Source organism: Leptosomus discolor, chromosome 1 (assembly GCF_034619465.1).
Source record: "Leptosomus discolor isolate bLepDis1 chromosome 1, bLepDis1.hap2, whole genome shotgun sequence".
NCBI classification, from domain to species: domain Eukaryota; kingdom Metazoa; phylum Chordata; class Aves; order Leptosomiformes; family Leptosomidae; genus Leptosomus; species Leptosomus discolor.
Window position 1 is genome coordinate 181,691,701 of NC_141391.1, and position 27,088 is coordinate 181,718,788.

General features: G+C 36.5%; 1 protein-coding gene across 3 annotated transcripts; it reads right to left on the reverse strand.

The window, feature by feature from the left end:
• Positions 1–1,894: 1,894 nt before the first annotated feature.
• On the reverse strand, positions 1,895–26,432 carry XPOT (exportin for tRNA). Of its 3 annotated transcripts, XM_086472228.1 has the most exons (25): positions 26,310–26,432; positions 24,831–24,913; positions 23,647–23,703; positions 22,043–22,112; positions 20,627–20,845; positions 19,867–20,051; positions 19,337–19,505; positions 17,822–18,058; positions 17,458–17,496; positions 14,339–14,401; positions 13,260–13,384; positions 12,206–12,350; positions 11,930–12,049; positions 11,658–11,752; positions 10,790–10,859; positions 10,114–10,352; positions 9,340–9,625; positions 7,395–7,584; positions 6,482–6,553; positions 6,278–6,394; positions 6,079–6,194; positions 5,529–5,576; positions 3,970–4,041; positions 2,752–2,808; positions 1,895–2,253 (listed from the first exon to the last, which is right to left on the reverse strand). In XM_086472228.1, the coding sequence occupies exons 1-25, from the start codon at positions 26,367–26,369 to the stop codon at positions 2,227–2,229; spliced, it is 2,961 nt and encodes a 986-aa protein (XP_086328354.1). In that variant the 5' UTR covers positions 26,370–26,432; the 3' UTR covers positions 1,895–2,226. The 3 variants fall into 3 exon arrangements, with proteins under 3 accessions (XP_086328354.1, XP_009946732.1, XP_086328364.1); XM_009948430.2 differs by lacking the exon at positions 6,482–6,553; XM_086472238.1 differs by lacking the exons at positions 6,278–6,394; positions 6,482–6,553.
• Between the last annotated feature and the right edge of the window lie 656 nt (positions 26,433–27,088).

Below are 27,088 nucleotides of genomic sequence, written 5' to 3' on the forward strand. Positions count from 1 at the left end.
TTCTTCAGGCTGAACCAAATCAGTTTCTCCAAAGATCCAGACTACCTAACCATCCATCCTGCAGGTCACTCTTCCAGTCACGGATCGACGGGCAGGGTCCAAGTTTATATTAGAGCTGGGCCGATGGCTGCCATGCACAGCTCACTTCTGCACTCTCTGCTTTGTATCCAGTCTCTCGCCTGACACCACACCACAGCAGGCAACGTGCTTTGAGGGGGAAGTGTTTCTGCCACTTCAGCTTCCCGAATAGCTCATTACAGGGTCAGATGAACACCAGATTTGGCAGAAAGGAAGCTACAAGGGGATGGTGGGGATGAAGGAGAACAGTCTTTTTCAGAAGCGGCCAGTTTAAAGACTTTTCTCATGATGGTGTAATTTGATAATAGCCAAATCATGCTCTATTGAACAAATAACACAATTATACTGACAGAATTAGTGAGTGCAGGCTGTTTTCCCGCTTTCACGCAGTACTAAAAGCAGCAGTGCTACCCTCACTTCAGAAGGTAAAAGTCTAACTCTTGGTTTTCATACATGATTGACTCCATTACAACAACACTGTAATTTAAAACCAAAAACTTTGCTGAAGACAGAAGAACCCTACCTTATTGTTTGCTTCACAATCTGCCTAATGAAAGCTCTTCCCTCCGTGTGGTAAAGCTGCCATGACTGCAGGGGAAGACAACCAAGACAGAGACAGAGAAGACAGACAGCAAACACTGAGTAATAGCTGCAGTGCCCAGGGGTGCAGCCCCTTGAGCTGGGGAGGGGCAGCTGGGAGGTGCAGAACAGCAGCATATGCAAAGCACCAAGTCAACGATGGGAGGCTTCTAGTGGTACAGGAGAAAACAAAACAGATACTGGACCCAGGGGACATCTAGCATTGGTATGACAGCAAAAGGAGGGAAGCAGGATTGCGAGACTAGGAAGTATAAACAGCACCACAAGCCCTTAATCTGTGATAGTAACAAGAAACTTTTGATGAAATATACAAAAATCAGGAACAAAAAAGCTCTTACAGAACTGATACTGTCCTATTGAAGAGTAGCAAAGGTAAGAGCCCTCTACTTTCTTCCCTCAGTGAAAAGGGAGGGAATGGCAGTGAGTATCCTCAACCATCACCACACTCCACTCCTGGATGCTGTTTCTGATCCACCTCCTCATTTATTTCCCTCTTAAATTGGATGAAGAACCTAGCAACACACAGTCTAGAAAGAACACTCATCTGATTAAGTCAGCTTTTTACTATGGACATCAGTTCTTCAGGAAAGTATTAAATCCCACACATGGAAGGACTCAGCTTCCCCCTGCCCCGTGAGATAGCTATGAAAACTGTAATGTCATAGAATTAAAAAAACCAAGAAGAAAAGAAACAAACTGACCAACCAATGCATTTTGGGACAGAAGTAGCAACACTCTACTAAAATCTCTGTATAGAGCATTGACCATACTGAAATACTGCAGGGAATGCTCTTCTTTCTGCCACCTTCCACATGCAAGACTGCAATACAATTTCTTATTCAAGCATCAGAAAAACTGCCAGGTTCTACTCAAATGTAACAGCCAGAAGGTTAAAGAATGCTGTAACTTCTAAAGATTCAACCAAAATGATTCGAAGAGACTTAACATTTCACTGGATAAAGTTTTATTTTTTTTTTATAAAAAAGATAGAACCAGATGCTAATTTTAAATGAAATTATTTATTAAACCCATCTGTTTTATAGGAGGTATATATATATTTTATCATTAAGACAACTTCAATGAAATTACTATCTACAAGAATGACTTTGATTGTTTTATTTTCATGTCACCATACATGAACAAATGAATATTATGTCTTATGAAAACATTTTACTCAGTATCAAAAATGTACACATTTTAATAACCATTGCTATGGTCTGAAGGGATTTTTACATTTAATTTCAAAAATAAGTGTCATTTCATTGCTGTACGTGTTACAGCGTAAGATTAAGTCATCCTATACATAATAAAAGTTCGTGTAGGTATACAGATGATTTTTCATGATGTCACATACCTTCATGTTTGAGACAGGTGGGGGATTTGCATTTCTCTTTTTTGTAAAAGGCTAAATTATGTACTGATGTGAGCACAAAGCAACATTTCTTGAAAACAAAAACAGTTTGAATGGCACAAGAGTTAGCGTTTTTATAAATTAACAACCAGAGTTCTGGATTATGGAAACAGATACATGAGATTCCAGTACTTTCCTTAGGGCTTCGCTCTCTGGAAGAATACCTGTTAAAAATGTATTAAAAAAAAAAATCACATTTTAAGACAGGAAATAAAAGAAATGGAATGGTTGAAGTGCAAGATAATTTGGCTGACAGAGGTCCTTTTCTTGTTTAACATACTAATTAACACACTAGGTTCAAGGGTATGACTTATGCTATTCAATTACACTCACACCCTCAAAAAATGAAGCATTCTGACACATTCTCTACAATTATAGCACCACTTTTTTTGCCTATTTCAACTATTAAACATAAGCCATAAGAATATTAAGCTATTGAGGAGATGCTGAGGTGTTGAGAATAAGTGACAATTCTACAGATGTAAGGTGGTGGTTGTTTGCTGCTTCCTTCCAAATGACTGTACTTACTACTTGGAGATTCCCTATAGGTGAAAACTATTAAATAATTCATTATTTCAATATTTCGATTTTACTTCACTACGACTGAACTGTATGACAAAGTTCAAATGGAATTAAAACCTACTTAAAGAAAAACACTTTACCTTTAAGTAATTTTTAAAAACTTTAGCATCAGGCTGCTGAAGTGCTTGACAGAATTCCTGTAAGAGAGAATAAATAAATACTAAACAACTAAATGAAGCAACAAGACAACCTGCGATATGTTAGGAGCATACAGAATACCTTTTGTATGTAAAGCCGTTGATACTAGTTTGTATTTTCCCTAATGTGCAAAGAAAAACATGTTATGGATTAAAAAAAAGTTGTAATAAGCTACGACAGGCCAAGAGCATTCTGAGGTGAAAAAACTGTATTTTCAGATACCGGATATCACACTGACTTTTAGCTGAACAGACAGAAACAGGACTATCTATGAGGACTGCAGTCAGGGAGAATCTAAAGGTTTAACTTGTCCAGTAACTTTTGGTGGCTTTGAATTGAATACTTCAGACACATTTACACTTAAGAAGTATTATGTACACACCAAGTGACTGTAGATTACAGCAGGACACCTCTGTCACTTGAGAAAGTTATAATCTTAGATCAGAAAACGTTGGGGCACCAGCAAGAGGTAATACTTGATCCTTACATATATTTAACACCACCTAAACGTTCTACAGTTTACGTCTTACAGTGAGTATAATTGTCTCCTAATGCAGCAAACCAGATTACTGTAGTATCCAAATTAGTTGCAATTAAAATTAAGTTGCCAGTGTTCATCTAATGATTTCTTCGTGGCCATGCTTAGCACATGGCTAGCAGTACTCAATGTTGAGGCAAAGGTCAGCTGTAAAGTTTCACTTTTGAGAACCCTCTTACACTACTCCAAAATAAGCATGCAAACCCCCCACACTTAATGTTGGACATAATTTTTGACGATAGAACCAGTGCTGTGCCTTAGATTTCTGTAATGTTGAATACAGCCTTTATCATCACACTTCTGTACATTTGTCATTCTTCATTTTACTTTTGAGTTATTACTCTAAGTATTCTGATACTCCTTCCTAAAGTTAAAATTTTAATGAGAGTAGGAAGATGGCTTACAACAGTCCCATGCACTGGACTTATTTTTCTTTTTTTGCAAGGTACTGTTTGCAGTAACTTCACTGCTTATACTAAATTAATCCTATTCTGATATGCAATATCAGAGTAAGTTTTCTTCAGGGATGGTAGCAGGTTAACTTTGTCCGTATTAGTTTTGTTCTCATTTAACATTCATGATTGTTAAGAGTTTTCCCAAATGTTCTTTTGGGAGTTCCTACCTGAATTATCTCAGGAGCTACTTGCAAAGAAGGCAAATACTCTTGCTGAAGATACTGAATGCACTCAGGACCCTAAAGAAAAGCGTTACACAATTTGTTAAAGTACATTTTCATATGAATAGGAAGTCCTGGCCTTATACTGTATGGTACAGAGGGGTTTGAGAACAGGTGGGCTACGTGACTATTTTACAGAGAAGTTACATGTATCCAATGCCAAATGCTCATGTTATTCTCAGCTGTTAGCAAATAACATTTCTCAACCTTGGCATTAACTGGATTCTACTGCAATTTTGTACCTTTTATTACATAGCACAAGAATGCACTGAAAATTGCACAGAAATAAGAATTACAATACAGCCAGTCAGTTTGGGATGTGTCAACTGTAAGCATCAGTTAAGCAAGAAGGCCATCTAATTTCACCATCTGACATATGAAAGAAAAAAAACCGGCAACTAGTATCTGCCAACTGCTTTACCATTCTGTTCACCCACTGCAGAATTTAGTAGCCAAGTTCCCTTGAATGTAGTGTTTCTCTTTTTGTAACATTGACTGTAATTTGCAGTGGACTGAACAGCAATAAAACGGAACATCCAAGTCTTTGAGAGAAGCAAGCAGACAGACAGGCCTGCTTTGGTTAACACTTTTAGGTTTTGTTTTCTTTATCTGCATTTATCAGATCCCTCTCATCACAAAAGGGATTACTGTACACTGGCAGTATACAAACATGACCCAGTGCATCTACCAGGGACAAGTGAATCAACTTTATGAATTCACACGTAAGTGACCCTAGAACTAGAACATGGTATACAGTTAACATGACGGGAAAAGACTTCAGATCCTTTTCCTGTATTTGTATCAGTAGCGTCAAAAGAAACAGTATTTGTAATAGAAAGTTATTTAATTTCTCAAAGCTTGATTTCTGACAGATTTTCCTCTTCATTGTTTTTGAGGAAAAAGGAACAAACTCAGAAGCTCTCCTCAATTTAAACACAATCTCTTCTTTGCCAGTTTACAACTTCTTACAGTTTTTGTATAGTTGTGACTTTTACTTGCATTTGATAGAAAAGTTAGCCAGCAAGTTAAAGGGTGTATCAGGGAACAGTAACACGAACATAGACACTGTTTCATTTCCCATTAAAAATGGAAATATGATAAAGTGTTTCAGTCATTAGACAATGCAAAATTAATTTTTTTTCCACAAATGATTTTCAGTCTAGTCTTTTACACATCAAAAGACACCTTTAATTTTCACAGTACTCTATAGTGCATTGCTAATTGCTTTACTACACTGAAAAGTGAAATAATGCAAATTGATCAATTAAACACAGTAACAAGTGAGCAGATTTTTCTCCTTAATGAAGAGTCAATATTTTGCAGTAATTTATCAAGCAGTAGAGAACTACTGGATCCTGTATCCCTACACAAAATTGTAGTCATCCGATTATTTTATATAAGATAGAGTAGTAATTCACCCTAGTAAGTATCTAATTTTTAGAAACTGATAAAAGCTAGAAAGAAACGTGCAAGAGTTACTCCCTGCGAAGTGTTAAGCAGCTTACCCTTTTGAGATGAATTGTTTTTAACGTCACTGCACATTCGGATAAAGCCTGCAATGTAAAACAACATTAGACTGTTGGATTAGTCTATTGGTTAAGTATTCAAAGCCAAAGAACCTAACGAGGCCAAAACAAAGGCTAGTTGATGCCATTATTCCCTCATTTTCCCCTCTCACAGTGCTAACTGAGCCTCACCCCTCTCATTTTTGTTCCGCTCTTAATCAGAAAAACTTCTGTCACAGCTGAACCCAAAATGAACTGAAGAACAGCCCCCTGTGTGTGTTCACTTTCACTGAACATTAGTTAATAAGCAATATAGGTCAGTGTTAAATACTCAGGTCTGGAATTTTCTAGCTTAATTTTGAGCATAGGTGAACTACAGAATACAATACTACAATATTCAATAATTAATCATCCAGGCACCTCAATAAAAATACATCAGGGATTTTATTTGTGAGACAATGATCTTTGATACCACATGACCATTGTAGGTTTCTTAGCTTGAATCTGCCCAACAGAAAGAAAAGCAAAAAAAAAAGTCCATAATACACACCAGTACTGTCTGGGCATCTGCTAAGTCAAATGTTTGCTTCAAAGGTGCTAAGAAACATGCTGGAACGATGTGCTTGTAGACAAAGTCTGCAAAACCTACTGGTCCATCTTTACCTCCTGAAAAGAAAAGTAACATTCCATTTTTATTATTGCTTCAGGTTAGTAGCAGCTGCAAAGGAATTATGGAAAGACAGTCTTACCCCAAAGCTCCACCAACTTAGAAAGAATAATAAAACAAGTCTTCTGTGCAATAGGATCTGGGTAATCCACTGCTCCTTGAATGACAGTGAACAACACACGCTCCACATTCTCTGCACCTTAAACACATTAAAATGAGCGTGTCATTTTAACTTGCAGCCTAAAAATCTTCCTGTACTCTTACACTATTTCATATAAATACTGACCTGGAACACATGCTTCAACTTCAAAATAGCTCTTTTTTTGCACAAATCTCAAATATTTTTGGAAAGTTTCCCCTACGATGCAAGATAACTCTTATTTAGGTTATAATCATTAGGGTGATTTGGTTCTTTTTTTTTTTTTGTTAAAGTTTGGAAATTTTAATTGCTTTTCTGGCCTTTCATACACATAAAGGTGAGGGGGGGGTGTACTTTGACCTGCTTACAAATACAAGTTTTCTCCTCTCTACCCAAACCTGGTAGAGTTAATTAAAGCTCTGCAGCACTGAAGTAGCTCGCTTATCTTCCAGTGTATCGAAAGATATTCTTATCACACTTAAAATTTATGTGCCTCAAAAACGCTTTTCTGCTTGATTCCTTAAAAAATTTCTTGGCCTATCATAACTACCAAGTGCCTCTTTCAAGAAAGCTCTCACTACTTCTTAATGCCACCCTTTCCTTTCCCACGGGTATTACCATCATTTTAGGATAGGGGGAAGGAATTCTGAGCTCCACCTAACAGATGAGTAGAAAATGAACACTACAATAAATACTGGCAGCTGTGAGACGTCTTGCCCAATGGTTTGAACATTGCTATATACTGTTATACACTGTATGATCTCTGATTTACCAAATACAATGATGCATGAGGATGTATTACACATCATTCTTGTCCTCATAGACACAGCAATCGCAAACAAGCTAAAAAAAATCAATAGGAAGAATATGCCTTTTATAGCTGGATTTCAAACCCAAATTCTTGCACACAGGTTAAGTTAAATACTGTGTTTACATTAGTCCATTCTACCTTAACATAGGTAATATTATTACTTGACAGGAACTAGGCTAATGATTTTAGCAGACAAAACTTAGATGAGAATAACCATAGTACTATCCTTTGAGAAACTGAACTACTTACCTTGATTAGCTATTACTTCACTCATTCCACTGCCAGTTACTGTCTGCAGAAAAGCAAAGTAACTCCTCCGTAACATTTGCTTTTCTAAAGCAGCAGACTGGTCATTTTCTTCTGCTGGAAGGAGCAACACCTCAAAAATAGCATGAAGTAGCGGCATAAACATCTGTTGCAGAAAAGGTGAAACCTGTGTCTGTGGAGATTGGAAGAGGGTATAAACCCAAACAGTTACAAAAATTGAACACTGAAATTAAAACTTAATACCTTGTTACATTTCTCAACTTTGATGCACCTTTAAAAGTTAGTATTTTCATGTACCAACTCCTTACAACAAAGCGAGTCACATCAGGGTCACCACAAACATTACTGCACCTTGAATTACACACCACCCATTTCAAGTCTTTGGCACAAAAATATCTAGTCTTATCTAGTCTCATTCTGGGTAGGAACAGAAGCTTTTTCAGGATTTCTCATCCTTTTGTTCAGATAGATACTATTTCAAATTCCCTGAAACATCGGGGTGGGGTGGTGGTGGCTATTGTAAAGTCACTGTAGCTACAGAAAATGAGTTTCTAAGATGTTAAAACTGGCATCAGGCCACCTTTTGTAGCACGTGTCTTTAAAGACTGCTTAAAGAAAAAGGTTTTCCTGAACTAAAATACTACTGGCATTACAGAATAAACTTGTCATTTATGACCTACTTGCAATGAGAAATGTATCTGAGGGCACTAATTTACTTGAACACTTATGAACTGAAGAACTGAAGATATATGCTGTTCAGCCACATCCTAGAATTCCATAAAGAGGCAACTCCAATGTTAATTTCTTAATGCTTAAGCAAGGTTTTATCTTTAATTCTCTCTTTACTGTTCCTTGAAAGTATTCAAGGAGAGACTACTCAAGCTAGGATCTCTATTTTAACATATTGTTAAGAATAGTACAGTATCATACAAAGTTAAACATTATACCCGAACATTATATTTCTGCAGTCTTGCTCCTGTGACTTTTTTCTTTTTAACTTTCCTCACCTTACACAGACTATTTTTAATTTTCTGCTACTACCTTGAATTGCTTTTGGCACAACTTGTGAAAAGGACTAATTAAGAGTCTTCCTCCCTCATCTCTGAAATACCTGATTTTTCAAAATCCCTTTTCTCTGCTCTGCAGATGGGATACTGCAAACAGATGTCTACATGATAAGAGTCACACAAGTATATTATGACTCTATTCTACTGCTCAAAAAAATGCACTTTTAGTAATTTTAATTTTGCATTCTGCTGAAAGAGACTTATTTAAGCCTATTTAAAGGGCTTCTTAACAGTCTCACGCAGCAATGAATTCCCCATCTCATTTGCAAGAGCGCAATATTCTTCTGTCAGCTCCAGGGAATGAATCACAAGTAACAGGTTAGTAACTTTATATATTTAATTGACCTCGCATTTGAGCTGTTTGAAACTAGGAAGCTTCAAGAAGCTTTGCTAGATAACCAGTTGACAGTCCTGCTCCCACTTAATACATATCTCATGCCTCCATTTCAAAAATTCCGTGTTGCCAACCTATTTTGAGTAACAATGCATTAAGCCCAGTGAACATTTTTATGCAACACTACTGCACAGAGATCTTTTAAGTCAATATTCCTTTCTATACACGCATCTGATATTTCTGTATCTCTTGGAAATCTCGTTATAAGAAATGAGACTATTCACTTTGGAGCTTGCACAGTTTGCATTATTAGCTTAACACCTTGGGGGTGGGGCACGGAATTAATTGTGACAATAAAAAAAATAACATACAACTGTGGTTGAAGACGATGTTTCCCAGCAGCAGCCTTAGAAATATACTTATTTATTAATTGTGAGATAAGGCTCTGACATATAGCTATTTTTCTGGAACCAGAAAAGAGGAGGTATCAGCACTTTGACCCTGAAAAGCTTATGTACTATCATACCTTAAACTTAGCTGTTATTTGGTTTATGAGGGGAATGAATTCTTGAAGATCTTTTGCTTCACAGTCTTTAAGCATGTGTTCAGAGGCAGAAGGAATGAATGGAAGAACTTCTTCCTCCAGGCAAATAATCATGCGGTGAAGGAAAGTGCGGACACCACTTCTCAGAACTTCCTTTTGTAAGGGGCAACTGAGAGCTGGCAAAAACGTTTGTAAGCAGTCCAGATAAACCTCTGAGCAGCCACATTGTTTTACAGTTTGCTTATTGCTGAAAGCCTTGCTGGTTCGGCTGTAAAAGCAATGCAACAAGTTTTATTGAAGCTCACATTCCAATACAATGAAGAAGCAGCAACACCGAGAACAATATACGCTTTAAAACCCATGCACTAAACTAGAATATTACATTTCGTGAAATGGTAGCCAAACACAAGGTAATGAACAGAATTATTTGATATGAAGTAGCTACACTTCAGCAGTTTTTGGCAAATGAAATTCTAACAATTTACAAGTGACAAATGATTATAATAGCGCCATACAATTCTTTGAGGAAGGGAATAGATGCTAGTTCATAATAAACTTGCTCGGTATTCTCTGTATCTACATCCATTCTAAGGGGACCTAACTCATTTTCTGGGCTGCCACAAGAAATTCTACAACCACTGATGATCTTCTAGGTCAATAAAGCACAGGTAGAAACTCAGCCCCTCCTCCCAATAAATCCTTTGTATTCCCTTTTACTCAAACCAGAAATACACACAGTCACTGTGCTGTACCTACCTAGCAAACCCAACGGCATGATTGAGGCAGTCAGCCAGTGCCATCTGTCTGTCCTCATCTTGTGCCATCATCAGTTTTTCTAATAACACTTTGAACTTCTCCATCAGTGGAGTCAACAAATTCCTCATTAGAGCCTGTTTTCTTTCTGCAGAGTATTCACTGTTAACTATTAATACTCCAGCTGTTTCATAAATGAAAAGTTGATCATCACTGCTTAACAGAGCCTGGTAACCATTTTCCTAAAATGGAAGATAACAGGCATAATTCACTAAATGTCCTTTATCAAAGTTGTCTTGTCAAAGTTGAAAGATATGACTCTTTCTTTGATCATGCCTAAGTAGTGTCTATAGTATATTTACAATAGTTTTATTCTCTTCCTACTTAAGTAGAAGCATCAAGTACAGGTAAAACATAGTTGAAAGAACAGCTATTCTTACACAGTCCAGACAGGTAGCCTTTTATACATACCCATCTCTAGCCTATACTCCCAGAAACCCACATAAGCAAGATTATTAAAATTAGGTACAAGTATGCAAGTGCTCTCACACCAAAAAAGCAGGACAATTTTTTGTGTTTAAATGTTTGTGAGCTAAGCTTACAATTCAGTAAGTACTCAGACACACTGATGACTAAGTGCAAGCCTTACTTATTACAAAAAACTGCTGTAAATACTCACAGGAGGAGAAAGTTCCAGGAGGTCTTGTATTCTATTCAGAACATCTTCAATAAAGGGATTCATTTGCTTACTGAAGTAAAACAGTACATAACACTATTTAGAAGTGTGTGCTTTTTTACTGGTTTCCTGGTATTTTATTTAAGCTGTAAAGCTAGACACTAAACTACCTTCTCAATATAGAACTCCCCTTTAAATATCAAAGCTCTGTTGTAGAAAACTCTGAATTACAGATATGGTGCTTGTGGTAGGCCAAGTAGATACATGGCATAGTGGGAAATAAACATTTCTTTCTTTCCCTCTTTTTTTTTTTTTAAAAAAAAACATGCATAAATAGCCTCACTCATCTGAGTGAAATATTTTAACAGCTGAAAAATAGGATCCTTCTGAAATCTGAATCATCTTGGAGCTTCTCCTGCCTCCTCATTAAATACATGCCTGTGAAACAAGACCAACAGGACAGGACTGTTTAAAGGGCTCTAACACACTGAGTAAACTTCAACAGTATAGATTCTGTAAATATTCAGAATTTAGTCAGGGATAGGGAAGAGTTACTCATGGGAGTCTCCAGATCCACTGACTCTCAGCTCTGCTCACTGAGGAAAAGTAGGACAGACATTTACATTGTTGATCAGTTTTAACATCTAATAAAAATAAGCTAAGCATTATGTATTACAGTTGTTTGTTCTGTTTTCTTTCCACTGTTACCTTAGTATTACACAATAGGACAACTCTGCTACAGCACTCTTTTGATATACTACTTCACTGAAGTCCATTTGAAGGCTTGTTTCAATGAAAACTGTGATGTACAGAAGGCCTATCTATGGTAAATTTAGTGCAATTTGGATACATTTGTAACAGCTTTACTCACTTAAGAGACTTGACAAATCTGGAAAAGAGGTAAGCTGTTCGACTTCGTACTTTGGGACTTGTATGGCGAAGACCACGGTGATCTAAAAATGCCATCTGCAATCAAGAAAGTATCTTAGTCTTAGAATCCCTAAAGAAGAGGGGGGAAAGCTAATCATACCACAATTTAAGAAATCCAGCTTCTTCAGTGACCTTCAGAAAATAAGAACATTTCCTAATTCTAAAAAACTTACCTAGTCTTATCTAGTCAAAAATGTAAATGGTGAAACTTACTAGAACAGTTGGAATGTGCTGAGGTTCAACAGCAAAGAATTTTTCGTATCTAACCACAGTTTCAAAGAATTCCAGAGTCACTGATGTATGTTGATAGGCACTAACACCAGAAGTCACCAGCTACAAATAAAAGCATTAGCAAGTTAGTATTTTAGCAGTTTCTAACACCAAACTACGATGTAAGTGACATGCTGGTACTTAAGATAAGCCATTTGAACTGGAATGCTCCAGTCTTTATCAGCATTTTTAAATAGCTCCCACAACACAGATGCTTACTGTTCTCATCATGTCTTGTAAAGCCGTGGCTTTTGTAACATCACCAGAGAAGTGAGCACCATGAGATACAGGAAGAGCCTCAGCCAGCATATACAGCAGCCTTATTGCTACTTCTACTTCCATAAATCGTGTAGTCTGCCAGTTCCTAGAGAAAGGATATGAAGATCATGTCAGCCTGTAGTAGCTTACGAAATAATCACAGTTCTACCATGTTAGCATTTTCTTTTGAGCCTTCTTCAGACGCACAGATTTAAACTAAGAAAAACACTAAGACCTAGGCAGTATTTCAGGATGCTTCTGGAAGACTTCATCCACAAACACATCACCTCTCCATCAGAGCACTACTAATTCTCTTTTACCAATTTCAACTTGAAAGCCACAGATTTCTTTAAGTGCTCACTTAGGTACAAAACCACCTACTATGACACATGAACAAGCCATTCAGTTTCACTTAAAGAGAGGGCTCACTAAAGAGCAAGGTACAAGGAAGCCACAAACAATACTGGATTCCTATTTGTATACATACAACTGCCCTCCTAGTCAGGCAACTGGTAATAAAGTTTATGTGCATAGTTTTCAGGACTGCTTCTGCTCTTTTTGTAAAAAACAAACAAACAAACAAAAAGAAACACAAACCAACAAAAACTTCACCTTTACTTCTTTTCCCTACCCAACCTTGGTTTTCTTATAGCAGTAATACATAACACTGTCACATCTCATCAGCATGTCCTTGATGTGTAAAGGGAACACCTACCCAAATTGCTGTTGCTGCGTAGGTAAATGACAAAGACCAAGAAACATCTCCAGGAAAAAAGAAACATTAGCTGCAATTTAAGGTTACAAAAAGAAAGATTTTTCTTTCTAAGCAGCTGAGTAAAAGATTATACAAAGTCATATTTATCATGAAGTTGTAACAAGCTCATTCTATCAATTGGCTTCACTTTGCTACATCACACTTACATTCATTACAAGCTCCAAGTTACAAAAGGAAAAAAAAAAATAAGGGCATTATGTGAACAAGTTAATGAACAACTTAAAAACCCCAAAAACTTACTGAAGTGTAGTGTTAAAAACTCTGCGGACAGATGCCAACAGTAGCTCCGGTGAGACCTGAGCCAGTCTGTCCAGCAACAGTTTCAACTGTTTTCTGTACTCCACAAACATTGCTTCATCTTCACCCTACAAAACACTCACGTCAGCGAAGTCCACATTTTCAAGTTTAAATTCATCCAGAACAGTTTTAGACAATTACACCTACAACAGAAACACGTACATACAAGAACAGTATACCATGCTCAGAGAATTCAATAATGCTCACCCTGTGCTATTGCAACAGCAGGCTCTTTTTTTTGGCTGGTTGTAGTACATTGAGATCCACTGCATTCAGTCCAGAAACATATTAAAAAGGCTTTCCAAAGTGAAAGCCAGCCAAAAGTACAGGAAATAAAATGCTCTTGGCAGAGCCTTATTGACCCAATTCGTGAAAATTGACTCACTCCTCAAAGATGTTCTCTCTCAGCATCTAGCTTAGTTTTAAAATTAAACTGACAGAAACATTTATGATGGACTGCATGCAGTTTAAGTTAACCTTTTTAAGGCTATAGCTTTCCAAACAGCCTAGAGCAAAAGTAAGTCTAACATATTCAATCATTATTGCTGGCTGACAGAGATGTAAGCATGGGAGGAAAGTGAAATCAAAGACCTTCCGCCTCCTTTATCTTATTTTTGCAGAGGTTTGACCATCTGAAGTAGGTCGAGCAGCATCTCAAAGAGTTTCATTACATAATGTTTCTCAAACCTTTTTGCAAGACCAAAGTGACATGCAGAAACACACAAACTCACACTGAACAAGCCAGCTAACAGCACAGCTGTATTTCCCTAGAATAGTTCTGCACAAAGGCAGCCAGAAATATCCTGTTAAGTGAACTGGCTTGGATATCCCTTTACTATGTTGTTTTCTCCTATGCAGACATGTCCAGAGGTTTCCACGTAGGAAAAAAATTCAGCCTACAGACCTTTGCTTCCTACCTTCAAATCCTTAATCTATGGAAAATAGGGATTTTTAAAGCATGAGCAAGTTTTACTACATGCAATTTAAGTAGCATTTGTCTTTTCATTCATATAACACGGTACCTCATTTTCAAAATTATACTCTTCATCATATGTCAACTTCTTCATAACAGCCAACATGATTGCCTAAGATAAAAACAGAACTGTAAATGTAAAAACAGACAAGTGGTAAAAAGCAACAGTAAAATCCAACAGTAAAGGAAACATTAAAGTAAGTGTTAAACACTTACAAATATTTTAAATCCAATCTGAATTATTTTCAGAGGTTTAGCAGAATTAACAGTCCAAATTAAAACAGATGGATTATATCCAAACAATACACAGTTGCCATTCCAGACACACAGCATAGATGACTTGGAGCATTATCTGTCTTTGTTTCCTGCTTGTACTCTGTGCTGTTCAGTTCACGCTGAAAACAATTAAGATGACTGAGCTAGGCAGAGGAAGCTAAACAGGTTGCCCAAGATCCTATTCTAAAGGGGCAGGTCAGCTTAACCATAGCATTAACTTCTCTATTAGCTCAAAATCCTTGAAAGTTTTTTTTTTTTTTTTGAGAGAGAGGTTAACAAGTTGAATTGGTTCAGCAAAGAATCCTAGAGTAAGAGCCAGGAGCAGCAAACGAGTAAGAAAAGCAAAACCTTCCCTTTTCAGCAGCAGCAAGTTGTTAGATAAGTTAAAGCACTAATGTGTAATTTCACCTTAGTATGGACTGTTGGTTAAGTCCTGAAACAGCAAGAGAGATTTGATCTCATCTCTACTGAAGTCTCAAACTCTAAGTGTATCACTTAGATCTTACTAAGCATGTACTAGTTCAGGTTTTCAGAACTCTGATTTAAATTCTCAAGTCTCTCAGTTCTCAATTCCATTCATGCTTTGCAGGATGGACAGAAATTGGACTGACACAGTTAGCTAAAATAAATGCTTAAAAATCTATTATATTTTAATTTTCAATTCAGCTTAACGTTGTTCTGGGGAACCCAAGAAAATGTTTATTAAATCTAAATACTCCAAATGGACAGAAAGCTATTCTGAATAATTAAAACTAGATCAGAGGCAGACCATTTTTATATCTACGACAACAACGAAGTGTTAAGACGTCCAAGAGAATATTAAGTAGCAGTAAGTAATGAGGCAGAACGTATCCACGTACCTATTACAAGGAATGAGTTCACTGCATATTGCAGAAGACTCGGTAGAATTAACAGGTATTTGATCAGCATTACAGAATACCTCATCCCTATACCTACCACCAGGTGAAAAAACCAAACTTGTGCCTTTTTTATTTCATATTGGTTAAATTCAGTAGCCAACAGCTTTTATTATAACTATAGCAAATGAAAATCATATGAACAAGAACTTGATTAGCATTTTGCATTTCTCTTCCAGTACTAGAGGTTTTGAATGCAGATAGCCGAATAGTAAGCGAGATAACAAGATAAATTTAAAAAAACCCAAACAACAAAACTTTTGACAAATGAATCATGATTACATACTTTTCCTTTTAAAGAACTTCAGGTTTTTGCACTTAACACCAAAATGAACCAATGAATTAAACATAGGTTGCTGAAGTGAAATTGTTGGTGATCTTGCAGAAACAGACACTTGTACTACTTTGAGTAAGAACACGGTCAAATAGCAAGAATGTCATCAGGCTGTCTGTTGACACCAAGTGTCAGCATCCTGAGAGAAGTCTCTGCTTCTCTTTAAAGAAGTGATATTAAATAATTAAAATAATCACAAAAATTAATGTGATATGCTTGTAGCCAGAATGCTTAGAAACACTGTCATTTTAAGAATTAAAAATGTGATCCTGCTGATGAGAAAACACTTTGGGACTTCAAAGGCACAATAAACAAGATCCCTTTTTTCCCCTGTTCAAATAATGAACAAGTTGAAAGTGAGAACCTCTCAGATGCAAAACTTTAAAGGAATGCTGCTAAGCGCACCATTTAAAGCTGAAGTCTAAATCTTACTGTTGTCTATTTCCAAATACTTTCTTGTTATGAGTTGGATGAAAGAAGAAAGATTGGCATGATTGCTCCTCAGTTTAACACAAATTTTCAAGAAGTTATCAGTAAAATTAAAAAAATAATTACAACACAAGTTCTTCAGTATGAAAGCATACTTAACAAAACAACAGATTTCAGGACAGTAACACATTCAAATTTTAAGTGCACTGCAGTAGTAATTTGGTTTGATCCAGTCATAAGAACAGGAGAGACATAGTAACAAAAATAAAAAGATTCAGTGATATTATCAAACTTCTCTTATTGTGTTACCTCATCCAATTTAAACAGACATTAAACAAAACCAGATCAAGATAACCTAGACCACACTTATCCAAATTCAACTCTTCATGTTAGAGCAGGTACAGAATTCAGTTTTCTTTGTAAGGAAAAGGAATCACAGTTGTCAGCTGTATGAACTTACAAAATGCCTGCACCAATCTAACCAGTTTGACATCTAAATTAGTACATCCACATTGGTGCAGAAGGGTCATAGAGAAAGGAAATTAAAAAAGGACTGCGCTGAAAAAACCAAACAAGTTTACTACCTCCAAAACTGGACATAAACCTTATTTATGAAACTTAATGCTTTATATATAAACTTAAGCTTATGTATAAACTCAAGCATGTAAACTTAAGCTCAATGTATAGTTTTATGTAATGCTTAACATATAACTGCTTATTATAAGTACAACTGTTATATTTGAATCACAGCTTCTTTCCTAAGTTTAACTTATGATACTATCAAGAGTTGAATTTTATAACCACCTTTCCCATACTACTTCTAATCCTTTGGAATTAGGGCAGGTTTTAATAAAAATACAAGGCTTAAGGAAAACAAACTCTTATTCTATCTTGATTTAAGAACATTCTATCAATAGTACAGACTCTACTAGAGCTTACCAACATATGCTTAAGGGTTGCTTGGGAAGACCAGCTCTAAAATAGCTTTCATCTTCATACACAATTCAATATAGGTTTACTATTTAAAGAAACAGCTGTAGTTACTTAGCAAAAGATGGAACATACTGTCCTTACTTTTAAGTCTTCTCTTTCAATTATTGTCACATGCACATTTTAAGGCATATAAATAAAACATGATTTGTTTCAGCAAAATTAAAGATTCTGACCCAACATGTCCTTGAAAAAAAGAATCTCTAGTAAAAAGATACTTACCTCTACATTAGCTTTTTGTTGGTCTGAAAGTGCAGAAAGCTGTAAAATAAATTTCAAGTGTTATTTTTTGTATAGTAACTCCTTTATTACTAATAGGAAAAGACAGGTTTGCTTTTTTAACAGACATACGATCTGTGAGCCTTCTTTCCACTTAACACAAGATTTAACCCAGTTCCTTCAGACTTCTAAACAACACTATAGAAATAGCATGACCACAGCCATTAAAGATACTGAATGCTAATCAGTCAAAAAATCTATTTTGCAATTCAGCTTGCACATAGTATGAGATTCATATACTCCCACAAAAAACCAAACTAAATTATACACCAAAAAGTGACGTTAAATTGAAGCCAGACATATTTACTTGTTTCAAGATGTGAAGGTAGTCATAACAAAAGCCAATGATATTAGATGAGATATCATCATCTTCATGAATTAGCAGTTGTAACATTAGGGCCACTTTTGCTTCAATAGCTTGCAGAGTGTCTTGAGCGCTCTTCATATCACCACTTTTTATCAGTTTAGTCCAACTAGCTATTAATGCTTGCCCCATCCCATTGACCAGCTTCGAAAATCTGGCCAGAAAATCCACATCATCTTCCTGTAAGAAAAGACATCTGATTAAGAACATTAGTAAAGCTCATGTTTAAATGGCATGAGCTTATAGCCTGTACTACCCATGTCTAGCATGTAGAAGTAAACCCAACATTTGTCTCCTAGATGGAAAGTACAATTGCCTGGTTCATTTTCCCTGCAGAACAGAGAGAGAAATTAAAGTAATACCAGATTTAGTTTTCCTCCATTATACAACAGTAGCTTGCTTCATCTCTTCAGATTAGTTTCTTTTTTTCACTTTACAACAAGAAGCAGATTCAAAATAAAAGCAACAGCACATACCTACCATAAATTTTAGGCTGAATAAGAGAAAAATCTTTTTATAGGAAAACTTCAAAGAATTAACAGCTGTTGCTTACTTCAGAAATACTGATAACAAGTAACTTTCAGTACTGCCTGTAAGAGCGAGTTAATATTAAATACTTATGGCTTGCTTTTGCAGAAATACATAGATCAGAATTGAGAAACACCCCTAGACCAGTCACCCCAAACAGATGCTTTGGTCCCTGCCATAACTGTACAAAAGCAGAAGAATAAGAAGTCTTGCTTAGAAAGACTGAGGTAAGATTTTGAGAGGAACACCTCCTGAATTGATGAATGCGCATTTTCTGCATTTTAGTAGAAATACAAATTTGACAAAGGCTTCAAAATGAAGAAATAACTGCCTTGCAATCCAAGGACTACAGTTTCGTAAGGACTGGTTGCTCTTTCTCTATGGCAGGTAGCAAATAGCTGTTACTTAAACACCACAACTGCTAGGGACTGTTGTGCTTTGTTAGTAGGTGTATTTTTCCAGCTTATAGATAAGAATTTCAAGCCTCATGTCTGATGGCGCAGACATGCAGAACAGCATTATGTGCCCACTAAGAAAGTTCTTTCCCCTACCTAATTATGCAGCTGATCTAACATCTCACCCTAAAAAACCCTCTACCTTGGCTACAATACCCATTATAGAATCATGCAGAAGATAAGATTCAAGACAACAAAACACAGAAGCAGCATTAACAGTAAGCACAACATGCTTTAAGAGAGGAACAGAGATGTTATGTAATACATGCAGTGTGTTTTAAATGAGTAAGAAATATTAATAACAAGGTGTTAATTTAAGTATAAGAAAACTGTAAGAAGTGTTCAGCTTTGATGCAGAAGCACAACTACTTCCACCTGATCTGTGGACTTAGTTTTATAGTTTTCTGTACATTTGCTCATGTAAAACTGCCAAAAAGCTATGACTCATTCCTACTGTAAAAATCAATATACAAACCTGATCAATACTAAAGAGGCCAGCAGACTGCAATACTTGACATAAAGATTCAACCAATTTTGTTTTATCAATTGGGTCCATTCCCTTATTTACAATTTCAAACAAGCAATCACAGGCTTCTTCCCGGAGAACTTCCACAGACATGTGACCTAGCAGCATATTTATAAACCTTCAGAGAAAAAAAAAGTTTATTTTTATATGTACACAGTAGCATCCTATAGAAGCCTTACATTATTTGTGTGCATATTTACAATGGGTCCTTTTTACAAGACAGTTTTAAAGTCTATTGTACTGACTAAGCCCAGTATTTTATGCATTTTAAGAAGAACCTAGCAAACTGCATAGTGTCTATTTTTGCCATTATACTGGCTTCCAAAGTCAATCACACTACTAAAAACCCCAAAACTACAAAGATTTATATATCATTAAAGTTCTTTTTCAAAGACGAGTTTTAGTTCTGTTTCATAGAAATACAGTCAGCATGTTATCAAGGTTATCTTTGCAAATATATTCCACCAAAACCCCCTCACCTTTCATTGGCTATCAGGCTCAAATCTATCCAGGATACATAAGCTCCAACTACTTCAAGGCACTGGCATGTCAACTCTGAGTTATTATATTGATAGTTTTGTAAGATTTGGTACCATGATTCCACCAAACTTGGAATGCATTGTTCCCTCATAGTATCTTTTAATAAAGTGTTCCTGCGAGCCTCCTATCAATACAGAGAAAAGCATAAATCAGTCTTGTCATAGATTAGCATCTTGTCAAATTAGTAGCATTTTTGTATCCACTACCAGACACCACTTGTCCTAGCAAGATAAATAAATCAAACCCAAAGAGAGCACATTTTCTCCTTGCAAGAAATAAAACCAAAGTACCCTAGTTTTCATCCTTTTCTTCCTACCACAATGCCTGAACACTGGAGGCAGGCAAATGGGAAAAGTCCTCCAGATCATTAAATGGATTTTTGGCATTAGGACTCCTTAAAACAGGCGCCAGAAGAAACTGACATTTTAAAATGAGTCAGTCTAACACTAAATTGACTAAGTCAGTCCATTAGTTTTTGTTTGCTAGCTCTTCAAGTAAAAAAATACATTAACTGAAAAGTATGAAATCACAAAAAGCATTAAACAACATAGGGCTTTTGGATCTAAAGCACCTAATGCCTCTTAAGGCAGAGCTGCCATAGGAAAAAGAAAAAACATCTCTGCAAGTCTTCTGCTCTAATTAAAGAAAGATAATTTTTTTGAAATTTAAAACAAGTGTTAATGCAAAATAATAACTTGCCTCTGATGTATGAACAACATCCCGGTCTACCAGCTCAGCATCAACAGCCATCAGAATTCTGAGGTACATATCCACACCTCGTGGATTAAGGTCAACTACTGATAGAATGTCAAAAAAAAACTTGGGCCATTTTGTGAGATACTCAGTAACAAAAAGCAATGCAAAGACTTGTGCTGCTTTGTTGCGAATAAAAGTCTTCTCAGGATGGGGATTCAGCATCTGGTAGAAACAAGATATTTTATTTGTATACTCTTACAAATTAGAGAAGAATCATATACACTTGTTGATCTCTGTATAGTGAACACTGTACTACCTCTCTTCTTGTTTCAGGTCAATAAAAAGCCTTAGCTTTCCACAGATTTTGAAGAAAATTCAGCTAAATTGTAATGAAACAGGGAAAACATTCTCTCTGGGTAATACAGTCCTAAGTCTTTCATTCAGTACTGAGACATTAAGGGTACTATTCAAAGACTGAAAGCTAATTTGTCAGTTTAGTGAAAGGAGTAAACAAGAACTTCCAGAGAACAAGTTACAGTTCTCTTGTAGCTAGCTTGTGCCTATGTTAGATGTTAGCTTTAAGAGTAGTAAAGGAATTTCCTCAATCTAAGCTCATCAGGGCAGAAAAAATAAATACATTTGTCACTACCAATCTCCCCCCCCCCTTCCTCTTTTCTATAAACTCCTCCTAAATGGAACAGCTTGCCTCAAAGAGAAGTTAAAAGCCATTTAAGCCATTTCACAATGATCTGCTCTTTTTCAAGTTGTATTATACTCCATTTCCTACTGCTAGGTTTTCTACAAACAAAGCAACTATGTTAATTTCCAGTACAGAAGTGGAATGATAACTAGATAATGGCAGGTATAGGCAAAGACTCATATCAGTCCACTTGATGGTTCTGCTGATTGCAAACTCTTGGGTCCAACTGATACTACATGTTCAGCTACAGTAACTAAAAGAGTAGCCAATACTCTGCCATAGTATTAACAGAGGAGTGATGCTGTTCATTCATAAACATCTGCTAGAATTCCTAAGTAGACAGGAGTTAGGCCAGGAGGGTCTTAAAAACAGGATTACTGCTCCTCCTCCAGGCACTCAGGAACATCAGGAATCTGGATTGTATCTCTCTAAAGGGAAACTTAATATGCCTCACTGCACACACAACTGATTAACCACAATCATTATCTGACCGTAGGAATTTTATATTTAGTAGTATGTTCAAGCACAGACTTCTTTACAACATCTAATTTAAAGAAATACTAATAAAAATTAGCATGGTAAATGCTTTTAACCATCAGATACCATGTATCTTCAGGAAACCATCTTTAAACTCAGACAGCAGATGAAACATTTAGCCCACACTCAATGCCTTAGTCATAAGCCTACTATTTAAGACTGCTGTGAAGGGACATACTTACCTGTGCTTGCAGCCATGTTATGAGTGTTTCCCTAATTAGCTGCTGCTGGACTTCAGTGAGTTCAGAGTATCTGAAACAGAGCATAATGAGATCAAAATACAACTGCTTCATCACAAGTGCAACAATCAATGAGGTAAAAACTCTTAATATTGCACATAATACTGCACATGAATGTAAATGAAAGGTTCCTAGAAAAGGCATTCACATGACTATTTTCACATTAAAATTTTGAATCAAAGCCATAAAAGTAAGGAAATGCATTTTGCCATATTAATGGATGACATTTGGAGGCACTACTGCCTCCTATAGCGGAGTTGGAGCTTGAAAGTTTGAGGAAGGCTGTTCCATCAGGGACAGGACTTATGACGCTGACAAAAATACACATCTGACCGTAAGCCATGGGGTGAAGGAAGAGAGATCTGTATATGTTGAAACTTCTTTACTACATGTTGAAGACTGTCAATAGCGAGCACAAGGAAGTCCTTCACTGATCTAACCTACAGCAGACTTATCGTCAGACAAAAAAGCAAACAAGTAATTCTGCTTTACGTCGTATGTATAGTCTTGGCAAAGTTTGATGTTATATCCATCCCACCTCAAATACTACCCTCACAACATGTTACTTCCCAGGACTAGCTAAGCTAGGAACACTCTCCTTGCCATAGCACGAGGTATAGGTTTGGTACAGTCCTCACTCACAGGAGCAACTGCTGAATGTGACTCCAGTGTCTGTCACAAGTAACTAGTTGTTAAGGAAAAGAAAAAAAGCAACCCCACTGAAAATGCTCAAAGAAAATAAGATGCAGGAAAACATGAGAAAAGATACTGCAGGAAGCAGGTGACAGGAGTGGAACAAGCAGATGAAGATGGACAATGAGGTACAATCAGGTAAATAAAATCAGGAAGGTTAGTCTTTCATTTTTGCTCTGATACACAATTGTGAAAATCAGTCACAAAATACATCTTATTCCTTTCTAAAGCCTGACCCACACGTTCCATCTATTGCAACCAGTCACAATGATATTCCAAGAGGCAGACACCTCTGCCGTGATGTTCCAAGTCCAGACGAAAGGAGCCCAAAGTGTGAAAAAAAAATATAGTTCCATGCAATGAAATTTACATTATTTCAAAGTATTTTTTCCTAAAATTATGACTCTATGAAAACACCACTCAGTGAAAAGACTACTTTCTCTTAACATCTCTGCCATGGTTATTAAATGATAGGGCTTTGTCAGAAGTCCGGGACTCAGCAGTGAGCAAGGCTGCTGCTTGTAGGAGGTTTTTCTGTAAAAGTCAGCGAGAGTACAGAGGAAGGCTCAAACCTCCAGAAAGGAATGGCTAAGGAAGTTTCAAGCAATCCTTGGTAACTGGGTCTGTTTTGGGCCATACACAGGTGTTAGACTAACCTAAGTAGAGCACTCTGCTCAAAACCCAACTACTCCCCTCAGGAAAACATGAGTAAATACAGCAAAGTCCTCTGGAGTGGAGTAAAGCCACCTCATCAACCACACCAAGATTATATAACATTTAAGTTTCTCTGCAAGTAGAATAAAAAGGGAAAATTAAATGGACGTATGTGGCTGGTGTCAAGAAAGATTACTCACTTGAACTTAATTTGATGTTCCAGAACCTGAAAGCAAAAGAACTTGATGTGATCATCACTAGAAAAGAAAAGAAAATTCTGTTACTGGTGGCAATATGGTACACGTCTCTGGGAAGAAAAAAATTCCTCAAATATTACAACTAGGTTGTCCCTTTGGCAAATCAAGAATTACTGTGCACCAGAGAAAAATTCTACTGCTATTACTTTAAAGCAAAAATGACAAGCACTCGAGCAGTTCATTTGGTAAAAATGAGCAACTGTTAAACTAATACTTATGTTTGACATTATAACCTTTTTTTCAATTTGTTATGCATTGATTTCAGTATTGAACATGCAACACTACAACACCTACTGTATCATGCCTTTATGAAAATCTGTCAGGCTTCAGTAATACGTCCATTACTACACCACGTGCAAGTTGTACATTGTGTCTTAAAGACCAAAGCTAAAGACAAGCTGAGGCATAGACTAGGAACAGACTTTCCACTTGCTATATAATCTACACAAGTTTATCTCATCATCTAAAAATTGTAACAACCAATGTATTTTGGTAAAGATTATAAAATACTGTTTTCAAATTTTGTGTGGTTGGTTTTGTTAATTACTGAATACTCTGTTGGAGCCAGACGTTCTGGTAAATCATTTACAAAAAAGCATTCACTATAAATCATCCTTCTTATTCAGGAGATATACAACCCTTAGTTTCCTTCCAGCCTGAATTATTCTGTGATACAGCAACAACCTATTATTTGAGATCTAAATATACAACTTTGTACAAAAATAGTGGTGGCTACACACTTGCTGCACCTTGAAAAATGGGATGGCCTACTCCATAGAACAGCGTCAAGGAACTACTTCCGAGATAACTCCAAATAAAGCCTGTAGTCTCATAATGGGAAATTTTCAGCACTCCTCTCTAAAATGTAGCACTTGAACTCATTCTTATTCCCTGGATTTCATGAAGCAGCAGTCTTTATGCTACTAAGTAAATACAAAGTTTTATTTACACATTGCTTTTCCTTGAAAGGCATTATACAGAAGCCACAGATCAACTACGATACTAAAAATAGTATGAACACCACATTGCCTTTCAGCAATTTACAGTTTGCCTATTATGCTGTAGAGCTAAATCCACACCCAAACATGTTACCCACGAAAATAAGTAAAGATTCTTATCTACGTTACCTGTATATACTCTGAGCTAATGCTTCTGCACAGACTTGCCAAGCATCCTGAGATATCTTCAGCTGCTCAAAGTAGGCTAGTGCCTGCAAACATCCAAGTTAAGTTTCATTTTATAAAAGAACAAACAAACCACAAAGCAAGACATCTCATTCATACCCAAGATGCACATTTAAACAGCTCTCCTTGAAAAAAAACAAACAGTATTTGGATACATCCAAGTCTTTACGTGGCTCCCTAACTGCCATAACACAAGAGTGTTTTAGTATCATAGACATCCATTTCCACTTTACATTCAATACAAAGTTTTTTGTTACTTGAATATAAGAGTCATAGAATCAGGAATGTTGAGGTTGGGAGACAGAGTCAACTAGAGGAAGCTGCTCAGGGCCTTTCCATTTAGGTGAAGTTCACATCCAAGTTAAAATCCCTTCCACAAATTCTAAAGTGAAAGTGATTTAGATTTTTCACTGAAAATAACTCATCATTTTTCTTGCACCACTTTGGCTGAATTTGACACCTCAAGCTCAAGAAACATTCAGACACTGACCACCTGACAACTGTCAGTTTATGAATCCATTAGAGACACTGGAAAAAAACTACCGAATTTTAGATAATCAACTGCTTACCAGAACTTATTAGGCAGACTGCATAGTTAAAAGGTCAATAAATCTGTAAGCTTCAAATTCTACAGTGATATCCTCTTAACAGAACACTAAAGATTAGCTATATCCATCCTTTCAAAAAGGACAAATACCCAGAACCAACCTATTTAACAGGCTGCTTAGCAATGCATCAAACTACATTTTTCACTTTCTTATAAATTCCAGGATTTGTTTTATGAACACAAACCCAAGGTATTAACAATCTGATTTCTGAAAGATTTTAGCGGAAGTTATCCTGTAGACAGTTGAATCAACCTGATAATCAGTAAGCAGAAATATGTACTCATTAAATAGTTATATAAATTGTAATGCCTTTTCATAGGAGCATCTCATGAGGTAACTTACCCACATACCACGATTACTTTCTTAACCTACTTTATGCTAATACAAGCTTCACTACAGTTGAAAGCACACACTTCATTAAAAAACACTAAAGGTAGATAATCCATTCAAACACCCCCCTCCTCCCATCTAAGAATTACACGGACAATTGCAAGCAAATCATTGTTTTCAGCAGCTGATTTTCACTCTGTAGGAACCCACATAAGGAGCTGAGGAACACGTACAAAGAACTGAAAGGACTGAAAAAGTCAGAGCCCAGAAAAATAAGTTTGATGCATGTTAAGTGTAATTTCACAGAACTGGTGACACACAACCTTCACCCTACATGCTTGCGACATGGCTTTGTTTTACCACGAACCCTATGTATTGGTTAATAAAAAAACCCAAACCCCCAACCCCCTATCCAAGAAAATATGACTTTTGCACAGAAACAGCACCCCCAATTATTAGAGAGATAAGCAAGTTAATTACATACTCTTTGTCTGAAGTCCGCATCAGCATTTGGGTTTAGCCCTAAAAGGGCTTGTTCATCCATCTCTACTGCTATACTTTTTGTTTCCGATTCTCAACGGGTTTGCCCACTTCTTCTAGAGGGGAAACTACGATCATCTGCAAATAGAGAAACTTTATGTGCTCAACAGAACAACAAAAATTAAAAGCAAGACAGCAACAACCACAGAAGTTTGCCCACAAACATCGAACACATAGTGTGTACTCCACCAAAACGCAAATGCACATACACAGATATTGGAATTCTAAGTCCTTAAATCAGCTTTTAATAGTACTAAACTTCTTATTGAATAAGGAAAATTTGAAGTGTCCATATATTTCAGTTCTCTTGAAAAAAGCTATTATCTTAATTAACAGAGAAATGGCATGATGTGTACTAGTCAACTGAAAGGCTTGAACTCAAATTTCAAGCATGCAGAGAAGGTTTCAGCAAGATATGACATAAGCATAAATCTGCTATTTAAACGATAGACCGCTGTATTTTTTTCCCCACCACAAACTTCACAACTGAAAAAAGAAAATCTCTATTCCTCTCTAATACTGTTAAGATGCTTCATAAACCCATTTATGAAGTATTTCCCCTAGGGGGGCAAAGCCATTAGGAGGTCTTTCTTCTAAAGCAAGCACGCAAGAGAAGTGTCTTAGAAATTAACCACAAGATACATCATACTGAGCTGTTAACAAGGTTTTCTGTTCCTGCTAATGGCTGCTGATTTACTAGCAATGATTTTTACTTACAAAATT

Excerpts from the sequence above, each read along its gene's own strand:
- XPOT (XM_086472228.1), bottom strand. The coding sequence starts at position 26,369 with ATGGATGAACAAGCCCTTTTAGGGCTAAACCCAAATGCTGATGCGGAC. Across the intron at positions 18,059-19,336 it reads GCCTCTTTAGTATTGATCAG|GAAGATGATGTGGATTTTCT; the intron begins GTTTGTATATTG and ends CTTTTCTTACAG. Across the intron at positions 2,809-3,969 it reads TAGCTCCTGAGATAATTCAG|GAATTCTGTCAAGCACTTCA; the intron begins GTAGGAACTCCC and ends TCTCTCTTACAG.